The following is a 16,693-nucleotide window of genomic DNA, read 5'->3' as shown; positions in this document are numbered from 1 at the left end:
CTCATTCAACTTTCCATTCTTTTTTTTTTTTTTTTAATTTATTTTATTTATTTGAAAAAGTTACAGAGCAAGAGAGAGGTTTTCCAATCACTGGTTCACTCCCCAAATGGCTGCAATGGCCAAAGCTGAGCTGATCCAAAGCCAGGAGACAGGAGCTTCTTCCAGGTGTCCCACGTGGGTGCAGGACGCTGCCTTTCCAGGTGCGTTAGCAGGGAGCTGCATCAGAAGTGGAGCAGCCGGGACTGGAACCAGCACCCATATGGTATGCCTGCGCTGTAGGCTGAGGCTTTAACCTGCTACACCATAGTGCCGGCCCCTCAACTTTCCATTCAATGACTGCTTAGAAACTAAGCTTAGTTTCACCATATCTCTTAGTTTCACCATATCTCCAGCTCTCCTACATTCAAAAACACTTCATACACACTTTGTTACAAGAATGATTACACAGAATTTATATGTCCAGTAGAAATTCAATCCATCTGTACTGAAATTTGGACTGAGTTAGATGGGCAAATTACCTTCAGCTAGTATTTTCAAGTTGAATTCTTTATTTTTTTAAGGAAAACAGGATTTCTTTCTCGCTTTTTTTTGTTCGTTTGTTTCTTTTTTCATTCTGTTTTAAAAAAAAAAAAAAAAAAAAACAGACAGAGAAAGCTCCTATCTACTGACTTACTTCCCAAATATTACCACAACTGAAGCTGGAGCTAGGCCAGGCCTGAAACTAGAAGCCAGGAACCCAACCCAGGTCTCTCAGATGGGAGGAACCCAACTACTCAAGCCATTACTGTTATCTCACATTGTCCACACTAGCAGGAAGCTGGAGACAGGAGACAGAGGTAGGCAGCAAACCCAAAATTATCAATATGGACTGTGATGCCCTAAAATCTTAAGCACTAGGCAAAATATCGCTCTCCAACTTTGTAGAATTCCCTAAACAGTATTTTAAATTTGATCTTGACATCTGATGATGTGAAATCCTGTTTTAGTCTGAATTTTAGTTTCAACATATTTCATGATAGAATAAGAAAGTGTTTTCCCCGATACTTCCTGTCTAGGGAACATGCAGGATCTTTTTCTCACACCTATCCTAATACTTATTAACATGTTGTCTATAAGGAGGCATATTTAAATACCACTGAGGTGGGCATTAGCACAATTGTTAAGAAACTGGGACATCCACATCCCATAACAGACTGCCTTGGTTTTAGTCACAGCTCTGCTTCTGATTCTAGTTTCCTGCTAATGTATACCCTGGTAGGCAGCAAGTGATGGCTCAAATGCTTGGGTCCCTGCCACCTATGTAAGAGATCACATTGAGTTAGTTGGTCCTGCCTTTGGCCTGGCCCCAGCTGTTGTGGGCATCTGAGGAGTGAAACACTAGATGGGAGATTCATTCCCTGCCCCCCTTCCCTGCCTTTCAAATAAAATGAAAACTAAAAATTAAAAAAATAATTTAGAGGAGGCAAAACTGCATAAAACCAGATACCTAGGGAAAAATATCATGATTCTACCACTGTCCAACTATGAAGTTTAAACAATAGATTTCTCTTCCTCTCTTTCAGTTTCTTCAGATAAAATGAGAAAAACACAAAGCTATAGTGTTGTTGTAGAAATTGAAGAGTAAATGAAAATTACCTTAAATAGTCCTGACATACTCTAAGTGTCTGATACAGGATAGCTACAGTTATGGTTGTTGTCATTGTTATTACAGTAATTTAAGAACAAAACAAAACATACTGAATCCTTACTTTAACCTAAGGCCAAATCCTAGATGATAGAATAACTATACTTGATTAAAAAAAAAAAAAGTACTAGCATAATCCTGCTTGTATAAATGCCATATATAGAAAGATAGGACTGTAATGCCAATAGTCACATCAATATTTAACTTACACAGTCAGAACACCAAAATATAATACAAAAAAGATACCATTTTTATCAGACAAAAGAAAAGCAATGAGAAAAGTATCTGTGTAAAAACGCTATCTAGGGGCTGGCACTGTGGGGTAGTAGGCTAAACCTCTGCCTGCAGTGCCAGCATCCCATATGGATGCTGGTTTGAATCCCAACTGCTCCTCTTCTGATCTAGCTCTCTGCTATGGCTGGGAAAGCAGTAGAAGATGGCCCAAACACTTGGATCCTGAACTCATGTGGGAAACCTGGAAGAAGCTCCTGGCTTTGGACTGGCCCAGCTCTGGCTGTTGTTGCCATTTGGGGAGTGGAAGGAAGACATCTCTGTCTCTCCCTGTCTGTAACTCTACTTCTCAAATAAATAAATAAAACCTTTAAAAAAAAATGCTATTTAGCCTAGTAGTTTGTAAAATTTTTCTGTAAAGGATGAACCTTGCATATGGTGGTTTTGTTCTTGTGATGTTTCTTTTCTTTCTTCCTATTTTAAACATACTTCAAAAAATTCTTCGAGGAGCTAGTACTGTGGTATAGTGGGTTAAGCTGCTACTTGCGTGCCAGAATCCCATATGGGCACCAGTTTGACTTTCTGTTTCTCCAATCCAGCTCCCTGCTGGATGTGCCTGGGGAAGCAGTGGAGGATGGCCCAAGTGCTTGGGCCCCTGCACCCACATGAGAGATCCTGGCTTCAGATCAGACCAGTTCTGGCTATTGTGGCCATCTGGGGAGTGAATCTGCATATAGATGGTATCTCTCTCTCACTGACTTTCAAATAAAATATATAAATCTTTAAAAAAATTTTTTTGAGCTTTATTTTTACATCCCTTATTTTAAAATGTAAAAAGCAGTTTCATAGTACAGTTTGCTGGCCTCATTCTAAACTGTCATTTCCCTGCATCAAGAAATCATGTATGGGGGCTGGTGCTGTGGAGCAGCAGGTTAAAGTCCCAGCCTGCAGCGCCAGCATCCCATAGGAGTGGATCAAGTCTTGGCCACTCCACTTCCGATCCCATTCCCTGCTAATGTGCCTGGGAAAGCAGTGGAGGACGGCCCAAGTACTTGGGCCCCTGCACCTTCATGGGAGACCCAGAAGAAGCTCCTGGCTCCAGATTGGCTCAGCTCCAGCCATTGCAGTCATTTATGGAGTAAACTAGATGTTAGACCTCTCTCTCTCGGTCTCTACCTCTCTCTGTCTATAACTCTTTCAAATAAATAAAATAAATGTAAGAGAAAAAAAAAGAAATCATGTATATGCAAAGGATGTCACTTTAAGTTCTTATACACAAATTCTAAATATATTTCCATTTTTAATCTAAAACTGTTCTTTTGTAATAGCGCTTACCAGACAGGCAAGAGACAATTGTTAGTACAGAGATGTGTTCAGGTAAAAATCAGACATTAAAATTTTTTCTTTAAAAAATATAGTACTACCTGAGAGTTTTCAAAATGAACAGCCACAATGAGCTTTCCTCCATAGAGTTTATCTTCTAAGTTTTCAAGGCTTGATGGGTCATGCTCCGGTGGGTATGTCTGCTTTAGCCAGTCTATCCAAGACAATCCTACAAGCGATTGAATCTTTTCCTCACTGAATTTGCGCATTTTTCTTCGAAATTCATTGACTTCAGGATCCTTCAAGGCATCAAATTCATGCAAACCTAGACACATTTTTTAAAGGTGTCATTTTCTTTTTTAGAAAGCTTTTATTTAATAAATACAAATTTCATAGGTACAGCTTTAGGAATATAGCAGTTCTACCCCCTGTACCTGCCCTCCACCCCAACTCCTGTCCCAGCTCCTGCTCCCTCTCCCATCTCATTATTCTCTAAGATTCATTTTTAATTATCTTTATATACAGAAGACCAACTCCATACTAAGTAAAGATTTCAACAGTTTGCAAAAAGGTATCATTTTTCAATACCTAACAATAATAAAGCAGAATACAAAATAAATAAAAGCTAGATTAGATATTTGTTTGCCTAGTACACAAAACTGGGCAGGAAAATATCATGCAAGATCCATAAATAAGCCAGGTAAAATAAGAAACTTCATATACAGATGACAAACATACAAATGGATTTCTAAGGAACACAAACCTGAAACTGCATAAAGAAATAAATTATTACCAGACTCATAAAGATAAGTGAAATTCACAATACACATATTATAAACACATATAAAAGATCTATAATTTCTCTCCACAAATCAAGTAAATCACATTTCAAATATTTGAGAAAGGCAAAGAATATGAAAACTACTGCAATACTGCATTAGAACAGACTTATAATCTAGTTATTATTTAACTTAAAATTTAGTAAACTATGAGGTGGCTATGCCTGTGTAAAGACAGAAGGTGTATGAGAAATCACTGCGGCTTCTTCTCAATTCTCCTGTGAACTAAAAACTGTTTTACAAAGGTAAAATCTTAAAAACAAAAATACTTAGCAAAATTAAATTTTACAGATTGGCTTTTCAGTTCATTGAAATTTTCCAGTGCTTAAAGTATTTTAATTAGAAAAAATCCATAAATATAAAAATTATTCTTTGTCATATTTAATTTTGAATTACATCTGCTACAGATACAACTGTGGGGGTACTTCAAAAAATTCTTATAAAATGTGCAACACGAAAAAACTAATGTGAGGATTTCAAAAATTATTTTGTATCAAAATAATTTGGCCATGTCTCAGCACTTGAGGATGGAACATGGGAAGCAGCTGGCACAGAAGACATGATGCTGAGGAGCCCAGAGCCCTTTTCTTCTATCTCCATACGTAACAGGGAACAGGTCATACACCCAGTCCTCGTGAAGAAAAGGAGGGATAAACTTATCTTTTAATTTTTCCTTGAATTTCTTAAAGTACACTAGTATATATGACATTTTGTGATCTATGATGAAGCCGGAAAATTATTCTTAAAATCTAAAACAGTGAAAATACATAATTTTTATATTAATCATTACCTATCCTAACGGCATGTGTTGATATTTAACAACATTTGAAAGTTTAATATTACCTTGCGCTGGAAGTGATAGAAACAGACATTCTCTCATACTTCAGATAAGAGATTAAATTAGTATGAAATTTTTGGAGAGTGATTTGGTAATATTACAAATTAGACACATACATAGATGTATCCTGTGACCTTGCAATTCTACCAACAGAATTTCAATCTGAGACTCAGGATGAACAAAGAAGCCAAGTATGCTTCCTCAACCAAACATATATTATGCCCAGATTCCAGTTAATTCACCCCTAGCTTCCCCCTGCCAATAATGTCCAAGACCTTTCCACTCTTTTGCCTGCCCTTGAGTCCTTGCCAAACACAAATTCTTTTACTAAATCAATAGTCTTTACTAAATTCCTTTACTAAATAAATAGTCTTTGCTCTCATTGGGTGGTCTTGTTTATTTCCAGAAACTGCTGGACATAACTGCACAAAAGTATCATCATATCTGGGGCCAACATTAGAATGAAGTGGGCTAAGTCATTGCCTGCTACACCAGCTTCCCACATGAGATGTTCATGTTCCAGCTGCTCCACATCCAACCCAGCTCTCTGCTAACATGCCTTGGAAAGCAGCAGAAGACAGCCCAAATACTTGGGCCCCTGCCACCCCTGTGGGAGACCCATATAAAGTTTCTGGTTCCTGGCTTTAGCCTAGCCTAGCCCTGGCCATTATGGCGATCTGGGGAGTAAACCAGCAGATGGAAGCACACACTCTCCCTCTCTGTCTCTCACTCTGTATCTGTAACTCTGCTATTCAAAACAAATAAAGTGTTACCAAAAAAAATCATGTTATCCATAGAACAATATTCATCTGTGTTCATAATAATTAAAAGTAAACTAAAGTCACTAAAACCTAGTTAAATGACATATGCATATTTCATTAGAAAGTGGTACACGTAATAAAAAGAATAAAATAGATCCATGTACTTGGGTTCCTACCACCCATATGGGAGAGACAGAACCTGAGCACAGGTTTTGGTCCTGTCTGTTCCTCTCCCATTCCAGCTCTCTGCTATGGCCTGGGAAGGCAGTGGAAGATGACCCAAGTCCTTGGGTTCCTGTACCAAATGGGAGACCCAGAAGAAGCTCCTGGCTCCTGGCTTCAGCCTGTTCCAGCCCTGGCCATGGTGGCCATCTGGAGAGTGAACCAGCAGACGAAAGACCTCTTTCTTTCTCTCCTTTTCCTTCTCTCTCTCTCTCTCTCTCTCTCTCATATGTAACTCTGCCTTTTAAATAAATAAATCTTAAAAAAAAAAAAAAAAAGGTGAGCCAAAATAAACCTTCCTTCATAAGTAGCTTTTCTCGGGTACTTGTTATAGCGACAAAAAGCTAACTAACCCTCCAATTCACTCTATTTTACAACCTAAATAATCTTTCTAAAAGTCTGATCATGTTATTTCCCCACTTAACTTCAGTAGCTTTCCAAGTGCTCTAAGGAATAAATCTGTACTGCTTTCTGATCCCTATTGCCCATTGGACTGTGAGTTCCAAGCAAAAACCACATCATCCAAAATCATTGTTGTAGTTTCAAGAATAAATATGCAACACATACTGTAAAACTGCAGGCCCTAGTGTTTTGGACATGTAGCGTAAATGAGGGATTCTATTCATATAATTAGCTGGAATTACCTGAAAGAACACAGATTTTCTTCCCCCTCCTTTTTACTTGAAAGGCAGAGACAGAAAGACAAACTCACAAGCCAGAGATTTTCAATCAACTGGTCTACTTTTTAAATGCCCACAACAGCCAGGAGTGCAGAACTTGATCCAGGGCTCCCAAATGGGTGGCAGAGGTCTAAGCACTTGAACCACCCATCATCTGCTACCTAACAGGGTCTGCATTACCAGGAAGCTAGAAGAGGCTACAGGGTGAGGATATACACCCAGGCACTCTGATATAGAATGCTGGTATCCCAAGTAGAGTCTTAACAGCTTCACCAAACACCCACGCCAAAATATAGATTTTTAAAATTCATCCCAGACTCATTGAACCTAATCCCTAAAAATCTGCTATTTAAGAAAATGATGCAAGGATGGTACATACCTTTTATACAGAAAATAATCAGAATACAAACAGCAGCTCTATAAATCATTATTTGGAATAAAAAAGGAACAATAAAATGATCAAGCACATAATCTTTCAGGGAAACATATTTTCAGCCTAGTCAAGTCAGTTATGTCTGAAAATGTTCCATTGTTTTCTTTGGAGAAAAAGGTAGCCATCCTGAAGTTCAACTGAAATAACTGATTCACTGTTTCTCCAGGAGGCATGAACTCATCAAGCCCAGGCTGTGGTTATCACAGAAAAATCAGCAATATCATAAATCCATTTGGGGCCGGCACTGTGGTACAGTGGGTTAAAGCCCTGGCCTGAAGCACCGGCATCCCATATGGGCGCCAGTTCGAGTCCCAGCTGCTTCTCTTCCGATCCAGTTCTCTATGGCTTGAGAAAGCAGTAGAAGATGGCCCAAGTACTTGGGCCCCTGCACCCACGTGGGAGACCCGGAAAAAGCTCCTGGATCCTGGCTTCAGACTGGTGCAGCTCCAGCCGTTGTGGCCAATTGGGAAGTGAACCAGCAGATGGAAGACCCCTCTCCCTCTCCCTCTCCCCCTCCCTCCCTCCCTCCCTCTCCCTCTCTCTCTCTCTCTCTCTCCTTCTCTCTCTGTGTAACTATGGCTTTCAAATAAGCAAATAAATATTTTAAAAAATGTATTTGTAAGGCATTGAAAATGAAAATTCATCTTAAAGTAATAAAGCACTCAATTTCCTAAATAAAAGTATACATTCAAATAATACCAGCTTTTCTAGATATGCTGGAAAAATAATTTATAAACAGTTAAATGAGCATATATACCATTTAACTGATATAAAATATTCATTTTATCTTCATCATTCACACTGAAGGGCACAGTTTTAATAAAATACAATATGGAGCAGGCACAGCGGGTTAAATCCCTGGCCTGCAGCAACTGCATCCCATATGGGTGCCGGTTCAAGTCCCGGCTGCCCCATTTCCAATCCAGCTCTCTGCTATGGCCTGGGAAAGCAGTGGAGGATGGCCCAAGTCCTTGGGCTTCTGCACCCGCCTGGGAGACCTGGGGGAAGCTCCTGGCTCCTGGCTTCGGATCAGTGCAGCTCCGGCCGTTGCAGCCATTTGGGGAGTGAACAAGCAGATGGAAGACCTCTCTCTCTCTCTCTCTCTCTCTCTCTCTCTCTGGCTCTACCTCTCTCTGTAACTGTCTTTCAAATAAATAAAATAAATCTTTTAAAAAAAAAGCACAATATATGCAATAAACATGATACTTCATGAAATAGGACATATTGTTAAAAGATAGAGAAATTTAATATATTTCAAACCCCAGAGAGCTGGCAGCATAAAGAAAGGCTGCCAGATCAAAAAACAAAGTTCAATCTGATTTTTAAATAAATAATGAATAATATGACATTAGTATGTCATATGTAATATTTGGATCTTTTGTATTTTTATTTGCTAAATCTGGCTTGCTTATGTACAGGTAATAGTGACTAATGAATCTATGTTTGGAAGATTAATATCAGAAGAAAAGAAAAGTAACATAAGTTTTACAAAAGTGGTAAAATACAAAAGACATACCAATGCCCTAAAGAAATTTTGGCTGGTCTGTGATATCTTCTGGATTATCAACTATTTTAGCTTCCCTAGCAATGAATATGGTTCCAGCATAAAAACTTACCAAAGTTATCTATTTTTATCCAAAAAAGGTAAAAAGATATTTTAAAACTCTTGAAATATACACAATAGATTTGAAAAAAAAAATTTCAAAATACCATTAGTGGATATCCTTGCCCTGAATGGTAAGACTATAAATTTTTTTTCTACTCAATATTCTTTTATTTTATTTTATATTTTTCTCTACTCAATATATTCTTCAGTTTTTTAAATTTAAAAAAAAATTTTAAGAATACAGAAAACTTTCTTAATGAGTAGGTAAAATTAAGTACCTCAATAAATAAATAAAAATTTTCTAGTATATAAGAATTCTATAAAATTATGTTAAACTTTGTTGTAGGAGTAGGTATTTAGCTTACTGGTTAAAATGTCCATGTCTCACATCAGAGTCCCTGGTTTTAATTCCCAGCTCTTTGGGCTGGTGCAGTGGCATAGCCTGCAGTGCCGACATCCCATATGGGCACCAGTTCACATGCCAGCTGCTCTACTTCCAATCCAGCTCTCTGCTATGGCCTGAAAAAGTAGAAGATGGCCCAAGTCCTTGGGTTTCTGTACCCATGTGGGAGAACTCAGAAGAAGCTCCTGGATCCTGACTTCAGATTAGCCTAACTCCAGCCTTTGTAGTCATCTGGAGAGTGAACCAATAGATAGAAGACTTTCTCTTTCTCTCTCTTGCTCTCGCTCTCTGCCTCTCTGAAACTCTGCCTTTCAAATAAATAAATAAATCTTAAAAAAAAAAAAATAATTCCAAGTTCAGGCTCCTGACTATTGCTGCCTGCCAGTACAGACCCTACAAGGCAGCAGTGATGGCTCAAGTAGCTGCATTCTTGCAACACTTATAGATGAGCTACTGTATGCCCAGCCCCTGACTCTAGCCACAACCATCCCTGCCCTACTATTGCAGACATTTGGGGGAGTGAACCAGTACACAAAGGGTATCCTTTCTTTCTCTCAAACGAGAAAAACTAATTTTTATGTTTCTTTAAATATTTATTTATTTATTTATTTATTTATTTATTTATATGAAAGGCATAGTTACAGAGACAGAGGAAGAGACAGAGACAGAGCTATCTTCCATCTACTGATTCACTACCCAAATGGCCAAAGCTGCTAGAACTGGGCCAGACTGAAGCCAGAAGGTTCATCAAAGTGTGATTTCCCACGTGGATGAAGGGGTCCAAGCACTTGGGCCATCTTCCACTGCTTTCCCAGGCACATTAGCAGGGCACTGGATTGGAAATGGAGCGGGTGGGATTTGAACTGGTGCCCATATGAGATGGTTCGCATCACAGGCATAACTTAACCTCCTACACCAGAATGCCAGCCCCAGAAATAATTTTTAAAATACTTAAAACTCCAGAAAATAAGGAGTGTCAAATTCGAGTCAGTACTTTCTACAAAGATATTGACATATCATTAGACCCCAAGATTCAAATAGCAGAAGAGACTCCATATTCTTTGATTTTGTTACTAAGAAATTAAGGACATGTATCTTGGAAAAGGATTTCTCAAATTAAGTAAAGGAAGAACACTTTCTTTTTAATTTATCAAAGACGAATACTTTTGTAAAATGAAAATGAATAAAGAAAATGGCGAGGGCTGGTGTGGTGTAGTGGGTTAAGCAGTCATTTGCAATGCTGGCATCCCACATCAGAGCACAGGTTCAAACACCAGCTGCTCTGCTTACAGGTCTATTTCCCTGCCAATGCACCTGAGAAAACAGTGGAAGATGGCCATAGTGTTTGGGGTCCTGCCGACCCAACATGAGAGACCCTGCTGGGGTTACTGACTCGTGGCTTTAGTTTGTCCAAACCTCGGCCACTGTGGCCATTTGGAGAGTGAACCAGTGAATAGATGATGTCTTTCTCCCTCTCTCTCTTTCAAATAAACAAATCTTTAATAAAGAAAGAAAGACACATGCAAAACACAAATTCACAGATGCTTTGTCAAAATCAGACTGTAAGATACTTTTCTAAAAATTTACTCTCTGTACTTACCTTATCTCAAACTGGTAATAATGTACAGAGCAACACTGATTCACAGATCACACTTTAAAAGCAATGTCTTAAATATATTTGATACATGTTTATACATATAACAACAGACAGTCTAAGAACTCCTATTAAAAATTTTAAGACATACCTTTTCCTATAAGGACTCCAATTTTTGAGTCTAATTTTTCCCCTGGGTCACAACTTCTTGTCACTAATTTGAGAACTGGAAGAAAAGGTCTAACATCACAAAGTCTTCGTGTTTCATCTTCGAGTTCTTCATATACAGCAGTTTGATTCACACATGCAAACATATAGGAGTCAATTTCCATAAGAAGGTTAAACATTGGGTAATTGTGAACTTGCTTCCATAACAACTGCAGAAAAAAAGGAAAAGATATTTTCTAGAATGGAAACGCTTGCTCTAGTATACAAAGATATAAGCACAAGGTTGCTCACTTCAGCATTGTTTGTGAAAGTCAAAAATTATAGACAAACCAAATTTTTAACAATAGGAGAATACATGAGATTATAAAATATTATCCAACTGTGAAAAAGTAAATATACAAGAAAATTTCAAAGCATTCATGGAAGCATAGAATTAAGAGAGATGTTTATTTTGGGGCCAAAAAATTTGAAACACATTCACAGTTTTTCCTTAGTATGCATTTTCCATGAACTTTTGATGACATCACTTATATTATGACATGGAAAGCCATCCAAGATACGCTAAAGGTTCTTCTCTTTTTAAGATTTATTTACTTTTATTTGAAAGGCATATATATATGTATTTTATATATATATATATTATATATATATATATATATACACACACACACACACACATGTAAGAGAGAGAGAGAAAATAGATGTTCTATTTGCTGCTGCACTTCCCCAATGATCAGCAAAGGCTGGGCCAAGCTGAAGCCAGGAGCCAGGAGCCAGAAGCTTCTTCTGGCTCTCCCACGTGTGCGGTAGGGGCCCAAGCACTTTGGCCATCTTCTACTGCTTTCCCAGGCATATTAGCAGGGAGCTGGATCAGCCACAACATGAGCTGGTTTTCATACAGGATGCCAGCATTGCAGGCAGTAGCTTAACCTATTATGCCACAATGCCAGCTCCTAAAAGATTTTTTTTTTTTTAATTTTTATTTTTTGACAGGCAGAGTGGACAGAGAGAGAGAGAGAGAGAGAGAGAGAAAGGTCTTCCTTTTGCCGTTGGTTCACCCTCCAATGGCCGCCACGGTGGCAGCACCGCGCTGATCCGATGGCAGGAGCCAGGTGCTTCCTCCTGGTCTCCCATGTGGGTGCAGGGGCCCAAACACTTGGGCCATCCTCCATTGCCTTTCCAGTCCACAGTAGAGAGCTGGACTGGAAGAGGAGCAACCAGGACAGAATCTGGCGCCCCAACCGGGACTAGAACCCGGGGTGCCGGTGCCACAGGTGGAGGAATAGCCTAGTGTGTCGCGGCGCCGGCCTAACTTAAATAACTTCTAATCAGAACCAAAATTAAAGTGTGTACCATCACCTCCATACAAAATGTAAATTATTTTTGTTCTGCATCCCTCTCTATTCATCAAGAATAACCTTACTACCACTCCCTATCAGTATGAGCACAATCACTTTCTTGTCATCCCCCTCTATGTCTCCTAGATGAGATCATGAAAAAGAGGCACATCATACAAACACAAGAAGGTTTATGTATTTTGACAGCAACCAGTACAAATGAGCTGCAGACAACAAGCCTGGAGTAAAATTTGTGGCTACTCTTTAGATCCAGTTACATAAAATTAACAGGAGGAAAGCACAGGCAAAAAAAAAAAAAGAAGAAAACTTAACAAAGCAAAACAAGTAAAATGAACTTTACCAAAATTAAAAACTTTTGGACCTCGAAGAACATTATTATGAGAATGAAAAGGCAACTCACAGAATGGAAGAAAATATTTACAAATCATACATTTGATAAGACATCAATGTCTAGAGTACATAAATAACTACAACTCAATAATAATCAGATTCAAATATCAGCAAAGATCTTGAACAAACAAATCTCCAAAGAAAATAAACAAATGGTCAGTAGGCACCTGAAAAGAGACTGCTTACCACATAACATTAGGCAAATGTACTTAAGATGGCTACGATCAAAAACATGGAAAATAGTAAGTGCTGGCTGTGATGTATGTAGAAATAACCTTACGTACTCCTGGTGGAAATTTAAAGCCATATAGTCTCTAAGGGAACTGTACTGAGCTTCCTCAAAACCTTAAAACATAAAACTACTTTATGATCCAATAATTCCTCTTCTAGATGTATGCTCAAAAGAACTGAAAGCAGAGATTCACACAGGTATTTGTGTGTGAAAAATTTCTGTGTGAACACATCAATGTTCACAGAAGTATTATTTACAATAGCTCAATGTCAGAAACAATCAGAATGTCCTTCAATAGAGGAAAGGATAAACAAAATGTGCCAAATACATTCAGTATATTTTCAGTTTTAGAAAGAAATGAAATTACAATACATGCTACAAAATGAATGAAATTTGAAAATATTATGCTAAGTGAATTCTCAGAAACCAGGATACAGATTATCAAGCACTGAGGGAAAAGGAAATATATTATGGGTACAATGTTTATGTTTGGGAACATGAAAAAGTGTTGGTTACAGATAACTGTGATAACTACACAGCAATGTTTAAATGAAAAATCTAAATCTTTATATATAGAAAAAAACAAAAACAAGAGAATATCAATGATTAATCCAGCATCACAATTAGCAAGATACATCCACAGTTGTCAGTAGTGACTTACAAAAATAAGAACGTTCTACACCAATGGAATACCTAAATCAATTCTGTTTTTGCTTCAGGAATAATGCAGTTTTAGAATTCCCATAGCTCCCTGATGAAGAAGGTTGGAAAAGAGTTAAGTGGTCTGTCCAAGTCAAGAGCTATAAAGAAGTTTGTCACAAATACTTTTTCTTAAAATTACCCTAACCCCTGATTTCCACATTGGGGTCAGTTGTGTGGAAACACTAAAGTTTAGAAAAACAATTGCACATACATATTGCTCTTCACCAGCAAACTCCATTCCCCAGAATCACCATGCAGAGGGGAGGTGATGGAGGAAAGCAGAAACAAACAAACAAACAAAAATCACAAGAAAAAAGTTTAACAAACTCAAAGACAATAAGATTTTAAACTTTTAAACAAAACCTTGACAATTTAATAACCTGAATAAACATTCTAAACAATGTAACATATGCCAATTTTTCTTAATTCAGCTACCACATACAGATTCACATACTTAGCAAAAGTGGTTGTGAAAATGAGCATGTTTGCGTGTCTACAACAGAGAAGGCACATATCAAAAATCTTTAAAAAGTAATAACCTAAAAGGTTAAACTTCCCATAAATTTACCACATGATTACCATATTAATAACATAATCCAGTGACAATCAAAGTGACATTGTAAATTAAATATATAGAAATTCTATGAACAACATACCTGCTTAATATAAGAAATGGTGGCTTCCCGAGGTACCTCCAACTGGATATAAATCCCAGTGGGCAAAAGGAAATCCACAGGTATGGAGCCATCAGATGCTATCTGTGAATCCACTGCCCAGATGTCAAGGATGTCTGCCATAGCAGGAGGCATTATGAAACTGAAGCACATTCATAACCATCGGGCCCTAGAAATCAGTGAGTAAAATATAACAATCATCAGCCAATTTTTATACAAAACATATTAAAGCCCATCAGTCTACAATGTAGTCAGTAATAGAAAGCCAATTACATGCAGTATTTTAAAAAGCAAAATGGGGCATTCAGCACAACAGTTAAGTGGCTACTTGGGGCTCCCACATCCCATATCAGAATGCCTAGTTTGAATCCCAGTTACTCCACTTCCAATCCAGATTCCTGATTATGTGTACACTAGAAGGCAGCAGGTGATAGCTCAAGTTCTTGGGTCCCTACCACCCAGGTGGGAGACCCACATGGAGTTACAGGATCCTAGCTTCAACCTGGCTGTCTCAGGCATTTGGGGAAATGAACCAGATGGAATCTGGTCTCTGCCATTCAAATAAAATTAAAGATAAATGAATAAGTAACAATTTTAAAATGAATAAATAAAAAGCAATTGCAGGAAGTAAATTATAGTTTTGGCTATCCCTACATAAACTGTATACACCACATGGAATCAAATCCATGATGAGCATATGACATCTGAAAGAATTGTAGAGTCAAGGTTATAAGGTCCTCAAAAATTCAGTGAACAACCACTAACAGGTGATTTTCATCAAACTTTATATAGAAAAAATTATTAGCTTCTTAGGCTGAGATTTTTCTGCAAATATCAATATAAATGGCAATCAAGACAGCACCCTCAGTAATAATAATTTTCTATCAATCTCATGACCCACCACCAACTATGTATTAAGAACTCCCTCAACCTAGCTGGCAGGCTCTTTGTGCTATGTCTCTGCCCTATTTTTCATTTTGTGTCATACACTATACAGTCCAGGACCCTGTGCTACAAGTCCCTTTCATCTTCTTGCTAACAGATCTAAGTTCACATGAAGAATTAAATAAATGTCTCAAATTAAATCCCTATCTCAAAAAAAGTATTCTTCAACCATGCTGTTTAAGTCCCACCTCTTCCTGAAGGTCTTTCCTCAACAAGGCACATTAGTTGGAAGAACACAGATATGAAAGTTAAATGATCTAAGGCTCGAATGTCATTTGTTCAAAGAAACAGGAGTCAACATAAAGCATTTTTGAGCACAAAAGGAATATAAGGAGGCTGGGTGTTGTCATGCAGCAAGTGAAGTTGCAGCTTGCAATGACTGCATCCCATATCCAAGTACCCATTTGGGTCCCAACTGCTCTGCCTCCTACCAGCTTCCTGCTAATGCATCCTGGGAAGCAGCAGATGATAGCAAAGGGTGCTGGAGATCCTACCACCCAAGTGGGAGATCCAGATGGAGTTCTGGGCTCCTGGTTTCAGGCTGGCCCAGTCTTGTTTGTTGTGAGCGTCTAGGGAGTGAACCCGTGGATGAAAAATCTCAGTCTCTCTTTCTGTCTCTGCCTTTCAAGAACACAAAAATAGGGGCTGGTGCCATGGCGCAGTGGGTTTATCCCCAGCCTCCGGCACCGACATCCCATGTGGGCACCAGTTCTAGTCCTGGCTGCTCCTCTTCCGGTTCAGCTCTCTGCTGTGGCCTGGGAAAGCGGTGGAGGATGGCCCGGGTCCTTGGGCCCTTGCACCTGTGTGGGAGACCGGGAGGAGGCACCTGGTTCCTGGCTTCGGCCAGTCGTTGTAGCCATTTGGAGAGTGAACCAGCGGACGGAAGACCTTTCTCTCTGTCTTTCTCACTGTCTGTGACTCTGCCTCTTAAATAAATAAATAAAATCTTAAAAAAAAACACACACACAAAAATAAACAATATTTTTTTTAAAAAAGATTTGTTTACTTATTTGAAAGTCAGAGTTACACAGAGAGAGGAGAAGCAGAGAGAGGGAGGGAGGGATGGATGGAGGAAGGGAGGGAGGAAGGGAGGAAGGGAGGGAGGGAGGGAGGGGTCTTCCATCTGATGGTTCACTCCCCAATTGGCTGCAACGGCCGGAGCTGTGCCGATCCGAAGCCAGGAGCTTCTTCTGGGTCTCCCACATGGTTACAGGGGCCCAAGGACTTGGGCCATCTTCTACTGCTTTCCCAGGCCATAATAGAGAGCTGGATTAGAAGTGGAGCAGCCGGGTCTTGAACCGGTACCCACATGGGATGCTGGCGCTTCAGGCCAGGGCATCAACCCACTGTGCCACACCATTGGCCCCATCATAAACAACATTTTTAAAAACACAATAAATACTCCCATGGACTGAAACACATCAAATATATAAAAATAGGAGTTAATGATATATTAAAAAAAAAAAAAAAACACCTTCCAGTGCTACCACTGGAGAGTAAAACACATACCCATTATTCTGAAAATCAAAGAATGGCAAAGTAAATGAAACACATACTGCTCTGTATTAACTATATTTCAGAGTAACCAAATTAACCAAGGTTCTTTTTGA

General features: G+C 38.8%; 1 protein-coding gene and 1 non-coding gene across 3 annotated transcripts in view; both read right to left on the bottom strand.

Annotated features, from left to right (window-relative positions):
• Positions 1-16,693, bottom strand: part of PIK3CB (phosphatidylinositol-4,5-bisphosphate 3-kinase catalytic subunit beta) — a 168,745-nt gene that overhangs the window by 92,723 nt on the left and 59,329 nt on the right. For both annotated transcript variants that reach the window (XM_062214065.1, XM_062214058.1), the window contains exons 2-4: positions 14,121-14,307; positions 10,766-10,991; positions 3,340-3,563 (exon numbers count right to left, since the gene is read on the bottom strand). In XM_062214065.1, the coding sequence (XP_062070049.1) occupies positions 3,340-3,563; positions 10,766-10,991; positions 14,121-14,291 (621 nt within the window). In that variant the 5' untranslated portion in view covers positions 14,292-14,307. The remainder of the gene's footprint in view (positions 1-3,339; positions 3,564-10,765; positions 10,992-14,120; positions 14,308-16,693) is intronic.
• Positions 4,585-4,726, bottom strand: LOC133752899 (small nucleolar RNA SNORA57). Its single transcript, XR_009864988.1, has one exon. It is a non-coding gene; the product is annotated as a small nucleolar RNA SNORA57 (small nucleolar RNA).

The sequence above is a fragment of the Lepus europaeus genome, chromosome 2, assembly GCF_033115175.1.
Source record: "Lepus europaeus isolate LE1 chromosome 2, mLepTim1.pri, whole genome shotgun sequence".
NCBI classification, from domain to species: domain Eukaryota; kingdom Metazoa; phylum Chordata; class Mammalia; order Lagomorpha; family Leporidae; genus Lepus; species Lepus europaeus.
This window is presented reverse-complemented; position numbering and strand designations above follow the sequence as displayed.